The 24,728-nt window shown below is 41.2% G+C and overlaps 1 protein-coding gene across 2 annotated transcripts; it reads right to left on the bottom strand.

Moving 5' to 3' along the window:
* Positions 1 to 619: 619 nt before the first annotated feature.
* ACER2 (alkaline ceramidase 2) lies at positions 620 to 24,523 on the bottom strand. 2 transcript variants are annotated; one of them, XM_081944508.1, is made up of 6 exons: positions 24,110 to 24,523; positions 19,717 to 19,831; positions 16,231 to 16,372; positions 8,095 to 8,232; positions 6,028 to 6,165; positions 620 to 4,386 (listed from the first exon to the last, which is right to left on the bottom strand). In XM_081944508.1, the coding sequence occupies exons 1-6, from the start codon at positions 24,215 to 24,217 to the stop codon at positions 4,200 to 4,202; spliced, it is 828 nt and encodes a 275-aa protein (XP_081800634.1). In that variant the 5' UTR covers positions 24,218 to 24,523; the 3' UTR covers positions 620 to 4,199. The 2 variants fall into 2 exon arrangements, with proteins under 2 accessions (XP_081800634.1, XP_081800635.1); XM_081944509.1 differs by lacking the exon at positions 24,110 to 24,523 and adding an exon at positions 23,863 to 23,992.
* Between the last annotated feature and the right edge of the window lie 205 nt (positions 24,524 to 24,728).

Here is a 24,728-nt window from a genome sequence, read left to right as displayed (position 1 = left end):
TTCTAGCCCTTAAGTTGCTCTCTCTTTAAAGAGCCTTTAAATGGCACCATTTCCTTTCATTTGTTCTACACATGCTAACCCACTTCTCTTTGTGTTTTAAGAAATCCTTCAAAGTTCCATATCCTATACAAAAAATCACCCTAAAGTTATTACCCACGCTAAATATGTATTTATAATTTATTACAATCTCTCTTCCAAGACATATCCAATTTCAGTGCAAGATGTTTTCTTATCCATTTAGCAGCCCTGCCTGTTTTCTCTAAATATGGGTGTGAACACTGGCAAAATACCATATTTCCATGATGAGAGCATCAACTACCATTTTTGCCTTACATCAGGCAACAGCCATGGAAGATAAAAATAGGAATTGCATGTATATCCAGTTCTCTACATCTATGGTTTCTAAAATGACATGCCTATTTCCCAGAGGTGTGCAAAATTATGTATTGAAATTCAGGAAGAAAATATCTCTTTGCATTTATTTTTATCCCAAAATAGGAAATTAATCTATTCTAAGAGTATATCAAAATATATTGAGGGTCTGTTTTATAATGTACATATTGATCTGAAGTACATGGATATCATTTAAAAATCAATAAACATACATATATTGGGAGGGCATGATCAAAAATGTTTTATTGATAAGGATACAGAATAAAAGAAGTGTGGAGACCATTTTTCTAGATTATCACTTGTATTTCAAACTCACTTTTAAGAAAGACGTTTCAAATGAAGCAATTTTTACATTACAACAATGAAGAATGAAGTCATTTGTTCATCAACAGAAAACCGAGTGGATTTTGCATAAAAGCTTACTGAATTTCAATATCGTCAAGATACCAAACTTGAGTCCTTAATCAAATGGTTACATCCCAGAGACAGTTTGTCACTATTATGTTTAAAGGTAAAAAACAGAGCACAGATGCTTAAAACTCATTATATATTATTATATACCTGAGAATGATTGGATCTCTTAATCTTTAAAAAAAAAAACAAAGCAGCCATGTGAAAATGTGTTTTCAGCATACGTCCCCACAGAACGTGCTAGGCATAAAAGTATTTAAGAGAAAGAAATAGCTGCACAGTTGCAAGTAAAGCCAAGAAAATTCACAAAAGAATGAGATGGAAAATACTGTTTTGTTGGCATAACTGAACAACTGGATACTAGAGTTACTCTAATTAAACAGTGCCCCACAATTACTTGCTTACTAGAAAAATCCTTTCCATAATTCCCCCCCCACAAAATGAGACACATACAATGAAGAATTTTTACATTTTGTAAATGTTCACATTCATATTTTCAGATTATCTGTACAGCCTTGTGCAGTTCTTCAAACACATGCCAACTTCATGTCAACTGTAGGTAGATGATTACCAGAAGTTATAATCTTTTTTATGTTGCTACTACAAGACAGAAAACATCGACAGCATGAAAGATAATACTTAAATAATTCTATAATTCTAACCCTAAAAACATTATTTCCCAAACTCAAAAGCTTGTGCCTCAAATTGCTAAAATAATTTGATTATAAGTATTTACTGATTCCATTTTTATTTTCTTGTAACACTGTAAACAAATACTTCAAGATTCGGAAGCTTGATAGTAATAGCAATTGAGAATTGCAAACTAAGGGAAAAATAGATAACTTTTTAAATAAAAGAAAATAAAAATAAAGATACCTGTGGCCTTTCACCGCGCATTTTACAATATCCAGAACACTACAACTTTTGCTGCTGGTTCACTGATGCACAACTGCCAATTTCTCCAATTATTGGTTTGTTTTGTTTTTAAAAAAGGGGGAGGGGGAATCATCCTTTAACTTTCCACCAACATTCGTCCCATTCTTGTTGGTCACTGCATTTTTCAGAGTCCTCCCAATGAACCTGCAACACCTAGCTGCAAAATGGGTGTGAACCCCTGGCAATCATTTAAGAAGACCCATAACTAAATAACGAGCAGAGTGAACCCCTTGCCTAGCCACTCCTATAACAACTTAAAGGCCTCCAATAGCTATCTCAAATCACTCAGAACTCAGAGCTTAGCCCAACTCAGACAATTCAAAATTGCATGGGATTAAGGTCTGTGCTGGTAATCAACTGGCAAAGAGATGGGGAGGAACTGGCAAAATACAACTGTATCATTGCTGGGCTGGTGATTTCATCTACAACTCATTTTGCCACCGGTTGGCCAATGAAATGTGCCTCAAGCCAGAGGGGGAAACTTCTATTGATATTCACTAAAGTAGACTGCCCCAGCTTTGGAAAAATACAGGCGCCTTCCATTCTTCAACTGAAGGAATCAAACACTGTAGCTCAAAGGGGGAGCACTGAATTATCTTGTCCTAAAACGAGGGACCAGGCTGTCCTGACAGAGACTTGCGGCACTCCTCACAAACAGGCATGGAACTAGGCCGGTCCAGAGCTTCCCCACGGTGATAAAAGCTGTCTCAATCAACACACTTCGGAAAAGTTCCACCCGGCCAATGGCTCCCAAATGGGAAAATTGGCCCCATTTATTTAATGCTCCATGCAACATTTCTGGCAACGCATCAAGGAACTAAGCAGTCACAGCCAAATGGAATAGAAAGGAACAAAGCGCCCAATTCAATTCCACAATCAAGCATAGATATTTACCCAGCTTGGTGCATCAGCAATTGAGAAACACTGGTTGCAAGAAGTGTGCCCCCCCCCCCTCCCATTGAGAACTATATCTTGGCTTTGTATCCAGGGATAGAAATGCCTGTTTTTGTTTTTGCGTAAGCTTGAAAACAAACCAAGTTATTTTTAGCCTGTATTTTCCTTTTCCACCCAATCTACTAAACCGTGGCTGATTATTTATCAGGCATCTCATCTATTAGCCTACACCTTAAATTTAAAGCATTCAAATGCAAAAAAGAGGATTCTTTAAAAAGTGACATTAAATCTACAGGGTGAGTGAGTCAAAAATAAAATAAAACAGTGAGCGGATACAATTGAAGCCCCCCCTTTTTCCTCCTGCATCACAAAGAAAAGAGGGGGCTGAACTTTTAATCACATGGCCATGGGCACCATTTTGATTTCATGGATTCCATGACATGTATTTTAACAAAGGTTCAAATATTTTAGAATCTGGGGAATACCCAACTGCACAATTTAAGCAGCTTTCCAAATACCTGCGCAAGCCAGAGCACTGATTCTTCACTGCCCATGAAATTTAGTTACATCTGCTTAAAAATGGAAGTGAATAATGAGGCTTGATTGCCCTCTATGTAACTAACTCCTAAAAGTGTGTCATGGTAACAAGAGGCAAAAAAAAAAAAACCCAGATGGATAATTAAACTCAAACCTTTCCAAGTTCATTTGTTTGCTTGCAAAGAACATGGAATTAAAATAGAGATTGAGAGATAAACTGCCTTTTTTTTTTTTTGCAGAAACCTGGTAGATGATTGTTGAATTGCTCTCCCTCCAAGAACTCAGCTGAAAACTGACTTCACTGCCTGGAGACCAAGTAAAGCCTCACAACTAGTCATTTCAAAGACAATTTTTATTCTTTCACTGACTTTTCTCCATCTTATTTTCTGAACTGTAGTAAACAAGTCTCCGAAGAGTGAACTATTATATATGGATTGTCGTATGTTTATGGCATTTTTATGGATTAAGAAGAGAGACAGCTTCTCAAGGACTGTTCTCCTCTTAAACTGACCACAGAGTTTAAAGGGATTTCATTTGCTCAATTAATGTGTAAATATATACTGGCAGCAGAGGAGGGACACCTGCAAAGCAATTTATTAAATCCTTAATACACAAATCTGGTGATTATTTCTCAACCAGAACACAGCCATCAACACACTCGCAGAGACAGACACCCGTATTTCCATTCGTCCTTCCTTACTGTGGAGGGTAAGATGTCACCCAGTTCCCTGCCCACCGAGCGTGTGACAGGCAGTCAAAGCAGAAGGGAAATAGCTTTACTTTGGGGGGGGGGGTGTCAGGAGGTGCACTTGTGGAAATATAGGCTTTCTGCTTTCCGTGCTTCCTCATTGTATGGATTCAGGCATTTCTTAGGCCACTCAGAACAAATTTTTTTTGAGATTCTGCTCTGACCACGTCATCGGGTGCCATTTGCTTCCGCAAGGACCCCATGGGGCAATCTTCCCACTAGAGATTCAGGCCTTTTGGAGAAACAGCAGGTAAAGAGGACGGGATGCTTCCGTTGCCTTTCAAGTAATCTTGAGGGGAGACTTCTTGTGAGCACAGAGGAGAGTGACGTAGGGCACCCCAATGAATGCCCACTTCTCACTGGGCCAGAACTTGATGACGGGGCCTTGTTCAGGGATCTCGGAGACAGCATCAAAATAGGCAAAGCAGACGCAGCCCAGGTAAGCTGCAATACAGATGAGGATGTGCCTGGAAAAGAGAGAAGCGAAAGGACTGAGGTTTTGCTTCGGTTTCAGGTCTTAGAACACTGAATAATAGAGTTGGAAGGGACCTCGGAGATCGTCTAGTCCAGTGTTTCTCAAACTTGGCGACTTTAAGTCCTGTGGACTTCAACTCCCAGAATTCCCCAGCCAGCTATGCTGGCTGGGGGATTCTGGGAGTTGAAGTCCACAGGACTTAAAGTCACCAAGTTTGAGAAACACTGGTCTAGTCCAACCCCCTGCTAGAGCAGGAGACCCTGTATCAGGGGCGTCAAACTGGATTTTTTCAAGGGCTGGATTAGCATTGTAGTTCTCCTCCACGGGCCAGCCAGCCCGGGGGGCAGGGAGGTAGGACGTGACAGCCTCCTGCAACTCCTGTAACTGGTCTTCATATGTTTCAACTTCCAGCCCCCTCATCATTTTTGTTGCTCCTCTCTGCATTGTTTCACAAGGAGGGGCAACGCTTGAGGTCAGTGGAAGTAGCTAAATTATGCACTTTTGCAGGGAAAAGAAACAACGAACCTTCCTCAAGAAATGGGGAGCTTTTGCAAAAGTTTTATTTTTATACTACTCACACAGCAACGCAGAAAACGTTCACTAGCTGCTCTGCCATCTGTTGCACCCTGGAAACAGGGCGTAAAACAGACCGTGTGCATTGTTGTGAATGCAAGCTTGGATCCCAGGGCTCAACTTGAGGATACTGAGAACCCCCAAGGGGAGTTGTTAACACTTTTATATGTGCATCGGCAATTTTTTCCTCTCTGGAAAGAAGGCAAATTAGCTTCCTTTCTCAAAGATGCTAATTTGAGATCACACAATATGAATCAGCTGCTTTTCTGAGTGTTGGGTCTCTGACTTATGAGAAATAGGGTTCAAATCAGGATTTGAAGTGAAAATGGAGGTAATCCTTTGTTTGTGGACTAACTGGAACCACTGGACTATTTTTAATGATTCCAAAGATCTTTGGACTTTGAAATTTGATAATAAAAATAGGCGACATTGACTGTAGCTGGAGAATAATGGTTTAAACCAGAGGTACCTAATCTTGAAAACTCTGAGACCTGTGGACTAACTCCCAGAATTCCTCAGTCAGCATAGCTGGTTGGGGAATTCTGGGAGTTGAAGTCCACAGATCTCAAAGTTGTCAAGGTAGGACAGTCCTGGTTTAAACTTTAGAAGAGACTTCCAGCATTGTTCTCTCAATATTCCACCCCTAGCTACGGCATCCCTGCAAAATCTCAGAAAAATCTTTGCCCATTATACAATTCCTCTGCTGTCTTGTCATTGTTCTGCCTACTGAAATTTGTAGCACCTCCACCCAAAAATATCAGCCTCCAGTAATGGAAGGAGGCCCAGCTATTTTCTTATTTGTGTGAATCTTAACACATCCTGATATGTCACTGTCAAAACACAAATGAGGGAGTAGAAATATATTTTTCTACCAGAATTTATTTTATTAGTGCTGTCTAACTTGACTGATTCATGGATCAAACTAATCACCAAAAACACCTTGCGCAAGGTCTGATTTTAATATGAAACACACCAAGAAACTGTGCCGCTATTGCAATGAAAACGGGTACACACCAGCAAAGGGAAATACTTAAAAAAGGAGAATCAAACTAGGACTCACCATACGCAGTGTAAATAAGGAAAATTAACAGATGACCAAATCTCGCAAAATGCTTTGTCACTAATCCAACAAAATAGTGCCAACATCCACCACAAGCCAGAAAATAGTCCCAATTTATAAACTCGGACATTGTCACACCTAGAAGGAAAAGTGATAACTAGGAGTTACATTGGCAATAGTGTAAATGAATAAAACTGGTGGAAGTTTAAATCAAGCCAAGTCAACCTGGGTTATGAATCAAAATACAGGTTTTGGTTTAGTCTGTTGAATTACTGATTTGCACAAGTGAAATATCAAATGAAAGATAAGAATGTCTACAGGCTAGGGTCCAAAAAATTCAAGATGGACTGATGCCCCAAAACCACACAGCAATGCAGCCACTACCTTTTAGGATCAGAGCTGACCAGAAGCATACAAGCAACAAAATTCCAATTATAAGCGATGTCATAGCATTTGATTTTACTGGACTTGAATTCCTCTACCTAAAAAAGGTAAATGTGAAGAGTTTTGCTTCCTTTTGGACCAATATATTATCACCCAAGGCAGGGCTGTCAAACCTGCAGTCCGCAGGCCAGATGCGTCACATACTGGCCACGGCCACACCTGGTTTAGTGAACAGGGGGGGAGTCATAATATATCACGTGACGATGCTCTGACATCACGTGACGATGCCCTGAACTAAGGCTATTTATTACTGCAAAAACACTTTGGGAGGAAGATGGTTTTTGCTTACTGAGAAGAAAATCTAACATCTATCAGATTTCTTCCATGAGTTCAATTTTGTATATACATGGTTTATATTAATTACTAGCTGATAATCCGGAGTTGGCTGGATGTTTATTTATAGACCGGCACCAGACCATGGTATGCCAGTAACAGGGCCGTGTAAACAAGCGAAGCCTCATTGCAACATGCAAAACCACGCCTCCTGCACGTCTGCAGAAAAACCTCTCTCCACGGAACTGGTCCCTGATGCCCAAAAGGTTGGGAGCTGCTGCTTTACATGGCACCACAACACTGGTCCAGAACTTACAATTTTTGTTTTGAACATTTACCAGAGATGGTTTGAATTTTGATTTGATGGCTGTCCCATGCTGTGGCATCTAGTCCATGTTCTGTATCTAGAGGAGTATTCTTTAACACTAGAGCTTCTAAACATCAGAGTTTCAAAACAGGGTTCAGGCCACGTGCTACACTAAGAAGTACTAACTTCACCTTAAGTTATGTATTAAGCAAGTTTATAAAGGGGGGGGGGAGTAAGAGTACATCTCCTAGGACCACATTTACCCCTGAAAAGGCCGAATGACAACTTTCAACTAAAAACGGGAAGAGGTTGTGCTGGAACAAACTGCACCAGCATTGGAGAGCCCATTTGGTCTAGTGCAGGGGTTGGCAACCTTAAACACTGAATGAGCCATCTGGACCCATTTCCCACAGAAAAGAAAACACCGGGGGCCACAAAACCCTTCCTGCACCTGACTATTTCCTGAGCAGCCACAAAATGAACATATGTAGTTGAGTTAAACATTCTGTTTACTTCTGAAAATTTTATTTTCTTGGTTTTATCTATGGTTGGCCTACCGGGGGTCAAAAAGCTCAATAAATCATGTGCTGGTGGGTGTTGTACATGGGTGGTTGTGAGGCATATTTTGAGCAACCGGGAGCTGCAGCAGAGGGATGAGAGCAACATGCGGCTCCAGAGCAGTGGGTTGCCAACCCCTGGTCTACTAAGGTACCAAGCTAGAAAGTAGGAAACAGTGAGTTCTGGTCCTGCCTCTGCCACCAAAGCCAGTTGGGTGACCTTGGGCCTGTTCCTCCCACTCAGCCCAACTCCCCTGACAAAGTTGTGCAGAACATAAGAGAAGGAAGGTGTGTTGGGTATTTTCGCTGCCTTGAGTTATTTGCAAAAATAATAAAGGCGGGATCTAAATAATTGAATTAAACGTAATTTTACCCGAAACCTTCTTACTAGGAATAATTAAAGGGAACTACACACAAAAAATTAAATATCTACTAACACATATATTAACCACAGCTAGAATAGCTTTTGCCCAGTCTGGTACATACCTTTTAAGTTCTGCAATCAGCAGGGCGCTGCAGGGAAGTCCTAAGGTCATCAGAGAGATGTTATTAATGGCAGGTTTAACAAAGGCAAGGCATGTAGTCACTCCAGAAAGAATGCCCACTGCAGCTTTGAACCGGCCTCTGCAAAACACACGTATTTTTAAACAGGGTCACTCTGGGATGAAATAACGACATAAAAACAGGTGTCAAAAACTATTTGCCCCGTGTAATTGATGCTTCAGTTGTTCGAGAGAAGAAAAACAGGTTTTGCCAACCCAAAATGTTGTTTGCTTTAAGGGACGTAGAATGGAGGACCACATACTTTACTTACTGAGAAAATGGACGTGCCGCCTGTTTCTCATTGTTTGCAAAAATGTACAAGTACTGTAGAATTCGACTTACAGACCGGAAATTTGGTCGTCAGTTGTTGTAGTCATCAGGTGATCAGACTTGATTTTACAACAGCTGTTAAGTATATCAGGTGAATTAAATCCAGTTTATCCAATGGCAAAAAAAGTCACAAAACCAGATCACATAACAGTGGGATATTGCAACCAGTCATAAATATCCCCCAAAAGGTGCTTTTTCAGGAGGCAACTGGATTTTATTTTTTCTTCCTTCGCTGAAGACGTTTCTCATCTAAGACGTTTCTTCAGCTCTGAGAGGATGGTGGGAAATGGAAGGATTTATATTCCTTGCAGATAGTTTGGTCATTTTCATTCTTTTAGAGAGTCGTTGAGGCCACTTGGAAGTGTATCTGTCTCCTCAGAGTCATCCTCACCCATGGAAATGACCAACTGTCTGCAAGGAGTATAAAACCTTCCATTCCCCACCATCCAGTCCGAAGAAGCTTCTTGGATGAGAAGCAAAATGTGTTCAAAGAAAAACAAGAAAGTTCAGTTGCCTCCTGAAAAAGCACCTTTGAGACTACCATGACCTGGTTGATTTAGGATCTCCAGACTTTTAACCAGTCATAAATGCGTCAGTTACATGTGCCCAAAGGGCAATTTCATGACCAGGAAGTGCAGCACTTGTAACTTTGACAACAAAGGTCAAAAGTCCATTGTAACTTTGAATGGTCATTAAGCAATTGGTCACAAGTCAAGGATTAACTGTAATAAAAGGAAAGGATCACAGCTTCCGTAAAAGTATTTAACCCTATATTCTAGGCGAGCAGGAATAATTTAAAATCCCTCTGCAGTAACATGGAAAGAGTCTGGTTTAATACCAGCAACAATTTGTTCCTCTTGCACTATGGAAAAAATCCAAAGTACAGGTGGTCCTCAAGTTACAACCGTTCATTTAGTGACCGCTCAAAGTTACACCATCGTTGAAAAAAGTAATTTATGACCATTTTTCACACTTATGACTGTTGCAGCATCCCCATTGTCATGTGATCAGAATCTAGACACTTGGCAACTGACTCACATGTATGATCTTTGCAGTGTCCTGGGATCACGTGATCGCCTTTTACGACTTTCTGACAAAGTCAATGGGGAAACCAGATTCACTTAACAACGTTGGTACTAACTGAACAACTGCAGTGATTCACTCAACAAATGTGGCAAGAAAGGTTGTAAAAATGGGGCAAAGCCTACTTAACAAATGTCTCACTTAGAAACACAAATGGGCTCCACTGTGGTCGTAAATTGAGGACTACCTGTAACTGCAACAAAATGTATCTGTAGTAAGATCTGGAAACAATGCTCTGTTATTGACCCAAGAATACAAAGCAAACAGTAAAGGAATAAATGTCAGTAAAAAGCAAACAGGATCATAATTAAGTTCCAATTCAGAAGTTTTATTGCTCCATCCTATACAGTGACAAGATAAAGTTAGGCGTACGGCAATTTGATGTGGGAGAAGAGCAGGCCGAACGAGTTGAGTCCAACCTTTCCTAAATTCCATTGTTATCTGGCGAAAATTTATTCACACCAGGTAACTACAATGTAAAGCCTTATACAACTTAGACCAAAGTTAGATGTAAAACAACTTGATGTAAAAGAAGAGTAGGTAGAACAGATTGAGTCAAACTCTTCCTGAATTCTGTTGACCTTTATCGGGTGATAATTTATTCACACTAGAGAAGGGTCAAACACGAGAATCTAGTGAACTATAGTGTACAAAGCCTTACATAACTTTGACCAGTGGTGTCAAACTCAATGAAATCGAGCTTGACACCCCTGACTTAGATGTAAGACAACTTGATGAAGGAGAAGAGCAGGTAGATCAAGTTGAGTCCAACCCTTCTTGAATTCCGTGGAATTCCTGAATGTATTCACACCAGATAAGGGTCAACGTAATTCGGGAAGGGTTGGACTTAAGACCGTTTGAGGGAATATAACAATTTTAGGCTGATGAATCGCTTTACTTGTTCTGCCTGCTCCTACAACAAGCTGTCCTACACCTAATTACAGTCAAAGTTGTGCAAGGCTTTGTACACTCTACTAAGCACCCCGAATTGTGTTCGAAACAGCAAAAAGCAAAATGAGTTGTTTGGTCATTTCCAAGGTGGTTCTATTCATCATCACTCATCACTGCTCAAAGGTTTTCTGTGCCAACTACAATTTTGGCACTGACTTTATGGGTGACCACTTGAAGAAAATACTGAGGATATGAAGTGCATGAACCACTGATATTAGGTAGCAAGTTGTGGATTATCTGTATGTGTTGAAGCTACAAGGTGAAGCCAAACAATGAACTTAAATTAGGAATTCATCAAAATATAACAGCAGCTCTCCCTTTAAATAAGCCCCTATTCCAGCGATAGCGAACCTTTTTTGGCTCGCGTGCCACAAGTGGGGGGAGCGCAGGGGGGTCATGTGTGGGCATGCCGCACCCATAATGCAACGCGCGACCCCCCCAGTGCGCATGCGCACACAACGCGTGACACCCCCCATTTTTACATGCTTGTTTCGCCCTCCCCAGGCTCCAGAGGCTTTATAGGAGCCTGGGGAGGGCGAAAAGAGCCTCCCCTGCCCCTCCGGAGGCTTCAGGGACCGTCCCGAGGCTTCCCTGAAGCCTTCGGAACACTTAAAACCACCCTCTGAGCAAACCAGAAGTGACTTCCGGGTTGCTCGGAGGGTCGTTTTAAGCATTCCAAAGGCTTCAGAGACCATCCGGATAGTCCCTGAAGCCTTCGGAGCGCTCAAAAGGATCCTCCGAGCAAACCGGAAGTGACTTCCGGTTTGCTCGGAGGGTCATTTTAAGCGCGAAGAAGGCGTCAGGGAAGCCTCCGGATGGTCCCTGAAGCCTTTGGAACGCTTGACTTCCGGTTTGCTCGGAGGGTGGTTTTAAGCGTTCCGAAGGCTTCAGGTAAGCCTCCAGACTGTCCCTATAAAGCCTCTGGAGCCTGGGGAGGGCAAAAAATGGCTTTTAAAAAGGTGAACTAAGCTGGCCAGCGCGCACATGCGCGCTGGCCAGCTGACAGGGCAGTGCCTCGCGTGCCCTGACAAATGGCTCCACGTGCCACTTGTGGCACGCGTGCCATAGGTTCGCCATCACTGCCCTATTCTATGGCCATGTGCTGTTCACACTCCCAAGGGCTAAATTTTGTTGTAAGTGGCAAAAGGTAAACTTATAATTGATCCTCTGATAATTACAGTTTACGGATTGGCACCTGATTCTTACTACACATAAGGCTGTAAGCAAAGCTGGCAATCTACTGCCTATTTCAATTCCCATTTGTGAGACAGTAGCAAAATGTTATCATTTCTTCGAAAAGAAATATATGAAATTATACTAACAGAAGCAGTGAAAATAATTGTCTGGTGAACAAGGAAAAAAAGGCATGTTTGCTGGGGGGGGGGAATGGAAAGTGCAAGGATAATATTGTACTATGTGTATATAAAAAGAAAAAACCATTGCAAAAACTGTAGTTTACAGAGCAAAGACTATAGATAATATTCCAAGAGAAAATGCAGAACAATTTTGGAAATTAAAAAGAATTGCTTTGGAAGTGAAAGAGGAGGGAGAAACACATAACTCTGGATGAAACGGAAGTGAGGGAGGGCTTAAAGGGACATTTTATAGATTTTTATGGGAATTACAGGGAGTTACTTTGGTGCAGTGGTTTAAGGCATCGTCTAAAAAGTGGGAGTTTTTGAGTTTTAGTCCTGCCACAGGCGCCAAGCCAGCTGAGTGACCTTGGACCAGCCACTTTCTCCACCGTCAGAAGCAGGCAATGAGAGTCAATACTGACTAAGAGAATTAAAACAAACACTGGGTTATTGCCCCTATCATGATGAAAAACAGGTAATAAAAGCTGTATGAATATTGACATTTTGAAAGCAGGAAAAACTGACCGCCGCCATCCTGGGGAGAAGAAAAAAATCAGTATACAATGTGTTTAAACAAGCTTCAGAAAATGCAGGTAATCCTCGACTTATGACCACAATTGAACCCATAATTTCTGTTGGTAAACGAGGCAGGGGTGAAGTGCGCTTGGGCCCATTTTACAACCTTTCTTGCCACAGTGGTTAAGCGAATCACTGGTGCGAAGTTGGTTGTTAAGTGAATCCGGCTTCCCCATTGACTTTGCTCATCAGAAGCACTCAAAAGGGAGGCTTTGCTACTAAATTGGGAGAAGATTAAAAGACACCATTATTTAAAAATTCCAGTCTGGCTATCAACTATAGAAGCACACAAAAGGAGATCATTGGATCCAGGACACGGCAAAAGGTCATAAATATGAGTCAATTGAACACGTGACCATGGGGATGCAAGCGTGTGTGTACGTGTGAAAAATGGTAATAAGCCCTTTTATCAGTGCCATTGTAACTTCGAATGGTCACTAAATGAACTGTTGGAAGTCGAGGATTCCCGTAAGGCAAAAACCACGAGGTTGATCTGACTTCCATTAGCTGTGAAAGAGGGAAAGGTTTGAAATAGACCTGAATTATGAAAGCCCTTCCGACCAGATTTTGACAGCAAGGCCAGATCTAGCAGCAGGGATGAAGAAGAAGTGCAAAAGTGCAATGCATCCTCATCATAACCAGAGGATTTTAGCAAGGCTAAATCACCATAGTAAAATTCTCTGTAAAAACCTTGTACTCTTGCACTTTTATTTGCTGAATGGGACTTCTTAGAGCTGTGCTTGACTCAATCAGACCTTCTGTCTACCTTACCGGTCATCGGGGGCCAGGGTGCTCAGTGGCAGATCCAGTAACTCAAGCTGCTCCTACCATTGCAATAATAATCCTCGATCAATGTCAGCCACAACACTCGCATCTGTTAGGGCTCAACCACAATGCTATCCCAGAGTGACAGTAATGGTGAAGCATAGAAATGTTGGGGACCACCAAAAGGATGGAGGCTTCTCCACCAAAGATCTACATTCTCAGACATTTCTCTCTCTCTCTCCTCTCTCTCTCTCTATCCTATGTCTATCTATCATCCATCTATCTATCTATCTATCTATCTATCTATCTATCTATCTATCATCTATCTATCTATCTATTATCTATCTATTATCTATCTATCTATTATCTATCTATCTATTATCTATCTATCTATCTATCTATCTATCTATCTATCTATTATCTATCTATTATCTATCTATCTATCTATCTATCTATCTATCTATCTATCTGTCTATCTATTATCTATCTATCTATCTATCTATCTATCTATCCCCGCCCCGAGTCCCTTTGGGGAGAGGGAGCGGTTTATAAATTTAATAAATTGAAATCTATCTATCTATCATCTATCTATCTATCTATCTATCTATCTATCTATCTATCTATCTATCATCTATCATCTATCGTCCATCTTTCTCAATCATCCATCCATCTATGGGTATGTGCATATGCATATATATTTAATTACTGACTTTTGAACAATAAATCACCAACCTAGAAACCGTCTCTGAAGGACTGGATATAAATCCCTAAAGGGTAATTTCTCTAATCCAGATTGCCTGATGACGATGGGAGCTGTAGTTTAATCGTTGTAAAAGGTGCTACACTGGGGGAAGACTAAGCTATTTTTCGTAATTTGTCACATGGCAAATAAATCCTTGGTAAATAATCGGCCATATTCTTATGAGAGATAGAACGAAAGAAAAGGATTAACCGCAAATATGATATCTGTGTTCCTCTCGTCTTTCCTCTGGGGCGCAGGGGCTACACATTAATCTTATAATCTTTTGGGGAAGAGTTGCCGAGGGATTAGATATCTCTAACCCAATTCTCCCTCATTACCCCAGCAACCGCCAACAAACATGCCACTGAAAAAAATCCTAAGCCTTTTTCAATAGCTTTTTTCCCTTGTGTCAGTATTTCAGCCTGCTTGGCATTATCTATATAACATTATGAGGAGCATCCTAAGTATAGAGGAAGTGAATAATATATTGGTGGCAGCTATAATGTACAGTATTGAAGACTCCAAGCAGAAAAACTAGATTTCAGTAAGACCAAACTCACCCAGAACAAACAGGTTTAGCCACATTACCCTATCAGTTATTTATATACTACTAAAAATCTCACTGTCATGACTTTTAACTGGGCAAACCAGTGCATCCTACGGCACCAACTTTAAACCAAGGTACCTCAAATGAGCTAACTTACAGTATGTGTCCAAAATCCAGACCCATAATTTTTGAGAGAGTGAAATTTAGGAAAACTGTGGCTCCTTTAGAGCTAATGGCTGCTGCTGTACTGCTGCTATGGTCACATGAACTTCATTTTCAACATTTCATGACAGTTTCCCAGCCAGTCCAGCAATGCCTTGCTCCTCCCCCACCCAGCAGCAGCCACTTAACTTGCTGAAAGAGAAGGGAATAGGAAAGAATAGGGAAGGAAGAAAGGGAGGAGGAAGGGCCATGCAGCCTTCCTGACCCACCCAATCCTCCATGCAACATCCCCAACCTGCATGGCACATCTCATATACTCTCAAGGATCCCCAAACGTTTCTCTACCCGCAACCTCCACATATGCCCTCCCCCATCTACAAGGCACCTCTCTGTGATCCACACGCCCTGTGATCCACACACACCCTTCATGACCTGTGCCACACTTTTGTCCTACCTGACCAACATGGCATCTCTTACATGGCATCTCTTACACCTGACCAACATGGCATCTCTTACACCTCCCCATGATCCCCATACAAGGGGCTGCAGGCTACCTGACACGTGGCACATGCACACACCCTCTTCATGAACTGAGCATCACCTCTTGCACATCCCCATGCACAATTCCTGACTCACAGCCCAGCACACCATTTGCGGGAGGGCAGAGGTAGGGAAGGGATTTCCAATGCTGCCCACCAGTTTTCCACAAGGAAACTCAATAGAAAGTTGGAAGTAGCTCCCATTCTCCCCGTTTTTCCCATCCGTGGTCATTCTGTTTCTCTGTTTAAATAAGGAAATATCTTTGAACCAATGACCTATAAATCCAATGGCGGATTTACTTTATTTAATTTATATCCCACATTTATTGTTTTTATAGAGAACTCAATACAGTGATCATACCTAATACTCCTTACTCCTCCCATTTTTCTTCCTCTACAACAGCCCTGTGAGTTGGGCTGTGAGTATATGACTGGTCCAAGGTCACATAGCCAGTTCTCATGGCTAAGGCAGGAATTTCATCATTTCCTGGTTTCTAGAGTGGTGCTTTAACCACTTGACAAAACTGGTTTGTGTAGTAGTTCTTCCTAACTGGGTAAATTCCATTAAGCTAATCCTTTAATTTTCCAGCCAACTTCAGGTTTCCTCTTTAATTCAACATGCAAGACAATGTTGCTCTTTGACATTTATCTTCTGCCTTTTTTTTTTTGCATGAGTGTTATGAGGTAGCTACTTAGATACACTTTCCCTAATCTTAAATTGTGTGGATAAACTGGGAGATAAACTCGCTTTGTCTTCTGCTTTGTCATTTGTCTATCAAAGGCAGCAATAGGAAGACCATAACATAGGGAGGTTACCTGCAGGGCAAATTGGAGAAGTTGTAACTGAACTAAATCCCAATCTGCTTGCCTATATAAAGATAAACCTGAAGCTAGCTTACAACACATCGGTTCAAATTTCCTGCACTTGTTTTTTGTCAAGAATCGTCTTTCTGTGTTCCTTCTTTCAAGGAAACAGTCATGATATTAAAGCACAAAAACCTGAACACAATGCTTTCCAGAGATATTTACCTGTCATTCCTGAACATTTTGGGTAGATACCTTCTGGGGAACCACATAGCCAGAGCACACATCAGAACCCAAAGTATGGCAAGTTCATCAAGCATCTGACCCAAAAAGCTAAGCGTAGCATGGAAGTAGACAGATCCAATTCCTAGAGAGATACAGTAAATGATTATTATTCTACCCCTAAGACACGGCCATATAATTATTTTCCAACGACTGTCTGAAAAATTAAACCTTTATACTTTAGATCAGGGGTGTCCAAACTTGGGAACTTTAAGACTTGTGGACTTCAACTTCCAGAATTCTGGGAGTTGAAGTCCACAAGTCTTAAAGTTCCCAAGTTTGGACAGCCCTGCTTTAGATGAAACATACTGTACAAGATGAAAAGCCATGTTATAAAAGAAAGACAACATTCACCCTCTAAAATCAACATTTTAATGCACTTGCCCCCCCAAATCTTCAATTTGTGAAGATTTTGCTTGGCCAGCCCGTCTTAATAGAAATATTTAATTCCATGTTCTTAAAAGCACTAAAGCAGGACAAATCTTACACAGTCCTTGGTCTAGGGAGGAGTAATGGGTGATTTTTCCCATATAATTTTTTTACTTAAGATTTTATTCTGCTTTTTTTAATATACTGTGGCTTTTCTTGTCAGTATTGGTGGAAATATTCTTGGGGGTTCCTTGATCAAGCTCTCATTTACTGTTTGTTTGTCTGAGTTGGTACTTCCTTGATTGGGGTATTGTTTATTTCTTGATTATTGCTTAATCTTGGTATTAATCTCTGCTCATCTGGGTATTGATTAATGGCCTTCGGAGTTTTCTTTTTGATCTTTTTCTTTTTGTTGGCTTTACAATTGTCTCTTTTGAATGGTATGTAGATGTTGTTTATCCCTATGTGCCTGTTGATGGCTGATTTGTCTCTGTGTCAGGCTTCTAGAAATTCTCTAGTGGTTTTTAGACTTGGCTTGGTCTAGGATGCTGACACTCCTGCCTCCTCTTTTCCCCACAACAATCCTGTAAGGTAGTGAGGCTGACTCAAAGTCACCTAGCTGGCATTTGTGCCTAAACTCAAGTCTCTGGTTTGCAGACTAGTAGCTTCACCACTACTTCAAACCGTTCTCCCCATTCACTGAGATTTTATACAGGGAAGAACACCAGTTATATATTTTGGACTTCAATTCACATCACCTCTCGGCACTTTGAACAAATGACACAGGAATGTGGAATTTTTAGTTAAAAGTATTTGGACAACACCGAGTTGCCTACCTAGCTGAACACCGAGTTGCCTACCTACTGCCAAGAGGATGTTCTGTAACAGATAAATTGCTAGTTATTAGAGATGCCCAGAGTTGGTTATTAGATGAACGGCTATGTAATTATTTTAAATAAATGAATAAAATAAAATAAAAATATTGTGCAATCCAATTCACAATCAAGGAAGACAAAGAGTGCAATCATGCTTATCCAAAATTTTAAAAAAATAAATTAAACGATTTTGACAGGGATCGGTACTCTCGCCTCTCCTGTTCAACACATATATGAAACCGCTGGGCGAGATCATCCGTGGTTTTGGGGTGGGATATCATCTGTATGCTGATGATACTCAGCTATACATTTCCACCCCGAACCACCCCAATGAGGCCGTCGAAATGATGTCCCGGTGTCTGGAGGCCGTACGGGTCTGGATGGATGGCAACCGACTAAAACTCAACCCTTCCAAGACGGAGTGGCTGTGGCTTCCGGCCTCCCGGTTCAACCAGGTGTTTCCATCTCTGGCCATCGGGGGCGTCCAACTAGCCCCCATGGAACAGGTGCGCAATTTGGGCGTCCTCCTGGATGCCCGGCTGTCCATGGATAACCATGTAACAGCCGTGGCAAGGGGGGCGTTCCATCAGGTCCGCCTGATGCGCCAATTGCGCCCCTTATTGGACCGGGATGCCCTACGCACAGTCACCCATGCGCTAGTGACGTCTCGCCTGGATTACTGCAATGCTCTCTACATGGGGCTTCCCTTGAGATGCACTCGGAGACTACAGTTGGTCCAGAACGCGGCCGCGCGGGTGATTATGGGGAGGACTAGGTACTCCCCTGTAACACCTCTCCTGCGCGAGCTGCACTGGCTTCCTGTGGTCTACCGAGTGCGTTTCAAGGTTTTGATTATGATCTTTAAAGCGCTTCATGGCACAGGGCCTAGTTATATGCAGGATCGCATCCTGCCCCACACATCCCTACGACCAATTCGCTCACACAGAGAGGGACTTCTCCGGGTGCCGTCCGCCAAACAGTGCCGGGGGGCGACACCCAGGAGCAGAGCCTTCTCTGTGGTGGGCCCAGCCCTGTGGAATGACCTCCCCCGTGACATCAGGATTACTTCCGATCTCCGCTCCTTCCGTGTTCAGCTGAAGACCCACCTCTTTCAATTATCTGGCCTGGCTCAATCGTAATTATTCTTATTCCTCCTAACTGTTTTTAAATTGTATTTTAAACGTTAAATCTTAATTTTTATATTGGGTTTTTACAATTGGGGTATTTTAATGCGGGTTTTTTAACTGTCTATATGATGTAAATTGTTTACCTCCTCCGAGTCCGTGTTTGTGTATCTGTATGTATGTTCTGTATGTACGCCTATGTGTTTTATATATTTTCTATGTTTTATATGCCCCATTGTACGCCGCCCCGAGTCCTACTTGGAAAGGGAGCGGCTAATAAATTCAAACTTATTATTATAACTTATTATTGTTTCTGTGTGTTTGTATTTTAGCTACTGGGTATTTCTTCGGATTCCTATGGGAGCAGAACTTATGGACAAAAAGAAGTGACGACATAACTTAGCAAAACCTGGATTGCTACATCACTAGTAATAGCCAAAGGAATCAGTGCAGTAAGATGAATATATTAGTAAGGCTGTTATATGATACATTAAAGGGGTCATGATGGTATCAGCTTACAATACCGTTCTTTGTTTTGAGTTCATATTCTGCTTCTGAATTACATGTACTCCTTGACTTACAACCCATTCATTTAATGACTGTTTGAAGTTACAACGGCACTGAAAAAATGTGACTTATGATCTTTTTTCACTTATGGCCCTTGCAGCATCCCCAATGTCATGTGATCAAAATGCGGGTGCTTGGCAACTGTCATGTATTTATGATGGTTGCAGTTTCTTTTGCAACCTTCTGACAAGCAAAGTCAAGAGGGAAGCCAGATTCACTTAACAACTGTGTTACTAACTTCATTCCAGTGATTTACTTAACAGCTGTGACTCAAAAGGTCACCCAATGGGGCAAAACTCACTTAACTGTCTTGCTTAGCAATGGAAATTTTGGAGTCCACTGTGGTCGTAAGTCGAGGAGCCACTTGTAGTTATATGCTTAAACACCCACTCAATTGAGGTATCTTTTGATTTCATGGTACTGGAGTACATAATTTAAAAATAATAATCTCCTAATTTTCATGTCAGATCCCATAAAATTTCAGAATAACTTACCTACAACTACTAGCAAGGTCCATATTAAATATATTCCACTGTTGAAGCAGGTTGCATATTGTCGGAATAAGCACATACATATAGGGGGCAGGACAAAAAACAAGACGTTGCTTATCTAGAGAGAAAAATGGAAAATATTTAAATAAGCAGAAAGAAATTACAGATTTTTTTCCCCCAATCCTTCTCTGGTAGGAATTTTGCACCATTAATCAAGTGACAGCCTTAGCAATCATAACACAAAGGAGACCTTAATTAATCAGTGTTTTGCTATTTTCACTGAATACAGCAGCCTTTCAGGCAAAGGGGATGATCTCCCTATATGCTGTTGTGACACATCTGTGAGATATTTATTTTGCAGTTAAAATTGCTCACATTTGCTCAGTATCATTTGAGTAAGATTTTGTGAGATGATCAGGGATTCTTCTGAGTTTGTTGAGATCAAAGGATCAAAGACTGTTCGCCACAGCATAAGCTCTGCCATCTGTTGACCATCACCCTACCCAGCTCCTTCAGGCAATCAACTGGGGGAGTAGATGTTGCTGAATTGCTGGATTGTCTTAATCCAGGTATATTTTTGTATTACTGTGTGGTTTGGAAGTATTACTGCTTTGGACAGAAGGTTGTGCAGAGTGGTGAGAACAGCAGAAAAGATTATTGGAAGTTTACTCCCTTCTATCCAGGACTAGGCATAGAAGAGCTGCTTGATCAGGGTTTGCTGTATTACACATCCTCTCCGTGAACAGTTTTGATCCTTATCTTCTGAGATGAGATTTTGCAGTACCAAAACAGAACTAGATTCTGTAATTCTGTTTCATACCCTATAGTATCAACCTTGTTAACTCTCAATTCTTTTTTCTGCTATGTATTCTAAAACTAAATGGTCTGTCATTTTTGTGTGTGTGTGTGTGCGCGCACACGCGCGTGTGCATGTATTTGAGAGCAGGCATCAGAATTTCATTTTTTTTAATGTGTGCTGGTGTGTTCCCAGAAAAAAAGTGACAATAAAGGTTCTCTTATCCATCTATATTGGAAACAATTCCCACTTCCTCTTTGAAGGAAGATTTCAGAAAAGGTGAGAGCTTCAGTCAGGATCTAGCCCAGGAAAGTATATACAAGGAGTACTTGCTTAGCAGCTGCCCTATTTAGTGAATGATCAAAGTTAAGGGCGCTGAAAAATTAACCACAGGTAGTCCTCGAGTTACAATAATTGGAATTGGTATTTCCGTCACTAAACAATGTGATTCTAAAGCAACTGCTAATCCCAGCTGCTGTCATTAACGAAATGCCACTATTGTCACTATTTGTCCCAGACACTGTAATATCATAATGTAGTTCCATGAGAACAAACTACTTAATTCCTACTACAGAACCTATAGGTAGCTTAGCAAATATTGAAGGAATAAGTTAACAAAATCACCTCCAGTAATGACACTGACTTTTTACTTGGTGTGGTTTATCTTCTTATATGTCCAAATAAAAAAAAAGTAATATAACTAAACTTGGAAGACATGAAAAGTGTACACAGGTTAAGTTTGGCAAACTTATTTGCATGGTGAAGTTATAGTCTTTATTATTTTCAAAGCTATGCCTTTGTTTAGCACAATTTCTACACCGATGTCAAACTGTGGAGGTTTGTCAACCACAGTATAGCCTCTTAAATGTAACTGAATTTGTCCAGAATTCTCTTTTCCTAAAGCAAGATTTAAAATGACTGCAATATTTGAGACCATCGCTTTGCTCTATTAATGAAGGGCAATCCATTTAAGCTTTATCCTCCAATATGAAAAGCAAATTACTTCCAAAGAAGGTGCTTAACTAAAAACAAAAACAATCCATCCAGCAAAGCTTCAAAACCTTGGAGTAAGAATACATATTCATAACTTTGGAACGTTTCTGTCATCCTCATGATTTTACATATTACCTATTACCCTCCCCCCCAAAACAAAGCTCAACATTTGCGATCAAGCTACATTTAAACTGATCAGAAATGAACTAGGTTAACTTAAGCAGGTCAATGTTCACAACATGCTTAAGCGTGGTTAGCATTTTGCTAACATCAGTTGAGTAAGCACTCATGCTTCAATATATCATGCAGATCCAAAGAAAAGGGGATTAATTCAGTAACCAGATTAAATGTGCTGTGTGAATGGTGGTTACCTTCTAAGGCCCAAATGAAACTACTACTGTAATAAGGTGTAAAAACCCAACGAACTAATTATTCTCTGCTGCCTTTTCATGAGGCACTAAAAACTGGTTTTGCCATTTAGCCTGGTATTATGGATGAGCCCTTGAGTGTTTCTACTGCTATTTCTGTTGTTTTTAATTTTTGTCGGTTTTGCTTTTACTCTTTTCATTGTTAGCCATCCAGAGTCGTGTATATGCGATGGACAACCTGCTAAATAAATACATTCCCCTTTGTGTGCCTATTCCAGTTGATTCCTCAAATCTTAGCCACTTTAAGAAGCTGTGGATCTTCAACTCCCAATATTCTGTACCCCTGGGAGTTGAGATGCACGGCACTTTTGCAAAAGGCATGCTAAAGTTGAAAAAACGCCGGTCTACTCAAAGTTTACGCATAGCAAAAATCTCATAGAATTCAATTGAAATCGTGTTTCAATAATAATAATAGTAGTAATAATGATGATAATAATAACAACACTAATAATAATAATGCTGGAATCATCAACTGGACTTTGGCTGAATTGGAAAACATGGACCGAAAAACACGCAAACTTTTGAATATGTGCCATGCTTTACATCCATAAAGTGACATCGACAGGTTGTACCTGCCAAGAAAAATAGGGGGCAGGGGGCTATTGCAAATCCATCAAACTGTAGAAGAAGAAAAATGAAGTTTGAATGATTATGTGAACCAAAGTGCAGAAAAATTGCTGCAGGCTATGAAAATGGAGATAATAAAAACAACAGAAACAAAGGCAGAATATAAGGAAAAACAGCTGGATGATACATTAAATAGTTGGAAAACCAAAGCTTTGCATGGACAGCACCTGAAAAACATTGGAAGGAAAATGTGATGACAACTTGACATGGACATGGCTTAAGATGGGAACTATCAAGAAAGAAACGGAAGGTTTAATACTGGCTGCTCAAGAACAAGCACTACAAACTAATGCCATGAAAGCGAAGATACTAAAATTGACTGACAACCCAAACTCCTGACTTTGCAATAACAAAGTCAAAACTGTTTCACATTTAATATGTGAATGCAGCAAAATTGCACAAACTGATTACAAAGCTAGACATGACCAAGTTGCTAAATTAATCCACTGGTCATTATGTAAAAAATATGATTTACCTGTATCCAGAAAGTCATGGGAACATAACGTGGAAAAAGTTATTGAAAATGAGAAGGTGAAGATCTTGTGGGACTTCAAATACAAACAGATCATCATTTGGAGCACAACACACCAGATATCACAGTTGTAGAGGGCCGAAGTGTACAGTTTATTGATATCGCTGTCCCTGGAGATGCCAGAGTCGAAGAAAAAGAACTAGAAAAAATCATGAAATATCGCGACCTGGCCATCGAAACTACATGGATGAAGCATGTAACAGTGATACCCATTGTCATCGGGGCATTTGGCACCATTTCCAATAATTTTACAAGAGACATCAACAAATTGCAGCTTCCTGCAATAGCACCAGCGGAACTGCAAAAAACTGCGCTACTCGGAACATCTTGTATTTTAAGAAGGTACTTGGTTGGTACCTAGGACACTGGCATCAAACCGTATCAACCATTAACACCAGTCACTGGTATTTGTGATGCATTTTTGAATGTTGAGTTGGCTGAGTTTCATGTTTAATGAATAAAATAATAATAATAATAATAATAATAATAATAATAATAATAATAATAATAATAATAATAATAATAATAATAATAATAATAATAATAATAATAATAATAATAATAATAATAATAATAATAATAATAACAATAATAATAATAATAATAAATAAAACATAAAACATAAAAATAGGCACCGGTGACTTTAACATTCTCACATGTTAGTAATCGTGGCTCTCTAGCCGAGTCAAGCCAGGAAATCGTGGTTTACAAGCCACCGCGGCACATTTTGAGCCCAAAACCTAGATCCATCACGCTACACGGGGCACCCCCACCTGATGCACAGGTTCTTTCTTTTTCCAGCCCATCAAACAAGCAAGGAGCTTCCACCGGACTATTCCTGGAGCGGCTCCCAGGCCGGCTTAGCGTGTAGGAACGCAACTTTTTTTTTTTTTTTGCAAACCCCTCCAAAAAGCAGCGCAAACAAGCGCGGGACGATTGCAAGCGTGCGCCGAAGCGCCGCGCTCTCTCTCCCCCTTTTGCAAAAGCCGAGAGGCGGAGCAGCGACTCCAAGTTACGCACCGTGTTGTAAAACTCGGCGATGGTGGGCACGATGGTGTAGTTATCCTCGCACCAGTCCAGTTCGGAGCTGCCCGCCCGGAGATGATCCCACAAGAGGAGGGCGATCATGGCAACAGCTTTTTTTAAAACCAGGCTGCCCCGCAGTAGAAACTCGGGGAAACGCTCATCCGGCACCGGCTCCGCTCAGCCCAAGCTGCTGAAATCATTCAAATGGACGCCCCACCACCACCAGCCCCCCACGCGGCAGCTTCGCCGCCTGAGCCTTTTTTTTTTCCTGCCTTGCCCGACGCGGGGAAGCGTCCCGACGTTTTCACCTTTGCGCCTCTCTCTCTCCCTCTCTCTGTGCCTCTCGATCTCCGACGGCGGGGGCGGCTTTTCCACGGCAGCGGCGCACACGCCTCCTTCCCAGCTGATCCGGGCCGTCTCACCATCGCGCCTGCGCAGCGGGGGCCGCCTGTCACGTGCTGTTTTCTTCACCCGTTGCTCTTCCCTGCCGCTTTCGTGCCTGTGAAGTACCGCGGCGCGCGAGTTGTTTAATGTCTCGAAGCGGGTTGCAAAAAAGAAAAAGAAAGGGCGGCTAGCTCCACTTTACGAGAGAGCTTGGCCCTTTTCTGCTTGT

This window comes from Natrix helvetica, assembly GCF_964273705.1.
Source record: "Natrix helvetica genome assembly, chromosome: 2".
NCBI lineage: Eukaryota > Metazoa > Chordata > Lepidosauria > Squamata > Natricidae > Natrix > Natrix helvetica.
Note: the sequence above shows the minus strand (reverse complement) of the source record. Positions and strands in the feature narration are given on the sequence as shown.

What these genes read in the sequence shown, in the direction of transcription:
- ACER2 (XM_081944508.1), bottom strand. Translation starts at nt 24,217, where the DNA reads ATGATCGCCCTCCTCTTGTGGGATCATCTCCGGGCGGGCAGCTCCGAA. An exon ending in TCGCCGAGTTTTACAACACG is followed by an intron (nt 19,832 to 24,109) that starts GTGCGTAACTTG and finishes TTTTCTCTCTAG; the next exon opens with ATAAGCAACGTCTTGTTTTT. An exon ending in AAAATGTTCAGGAATGACAG is followed by an intron (nt 8,233 to 16,230) that starts GTAAATATCTCT and finishes TGTGTTTTGCAG; the next exon opens with AGGCCGGTTCAAAGCTGCAG.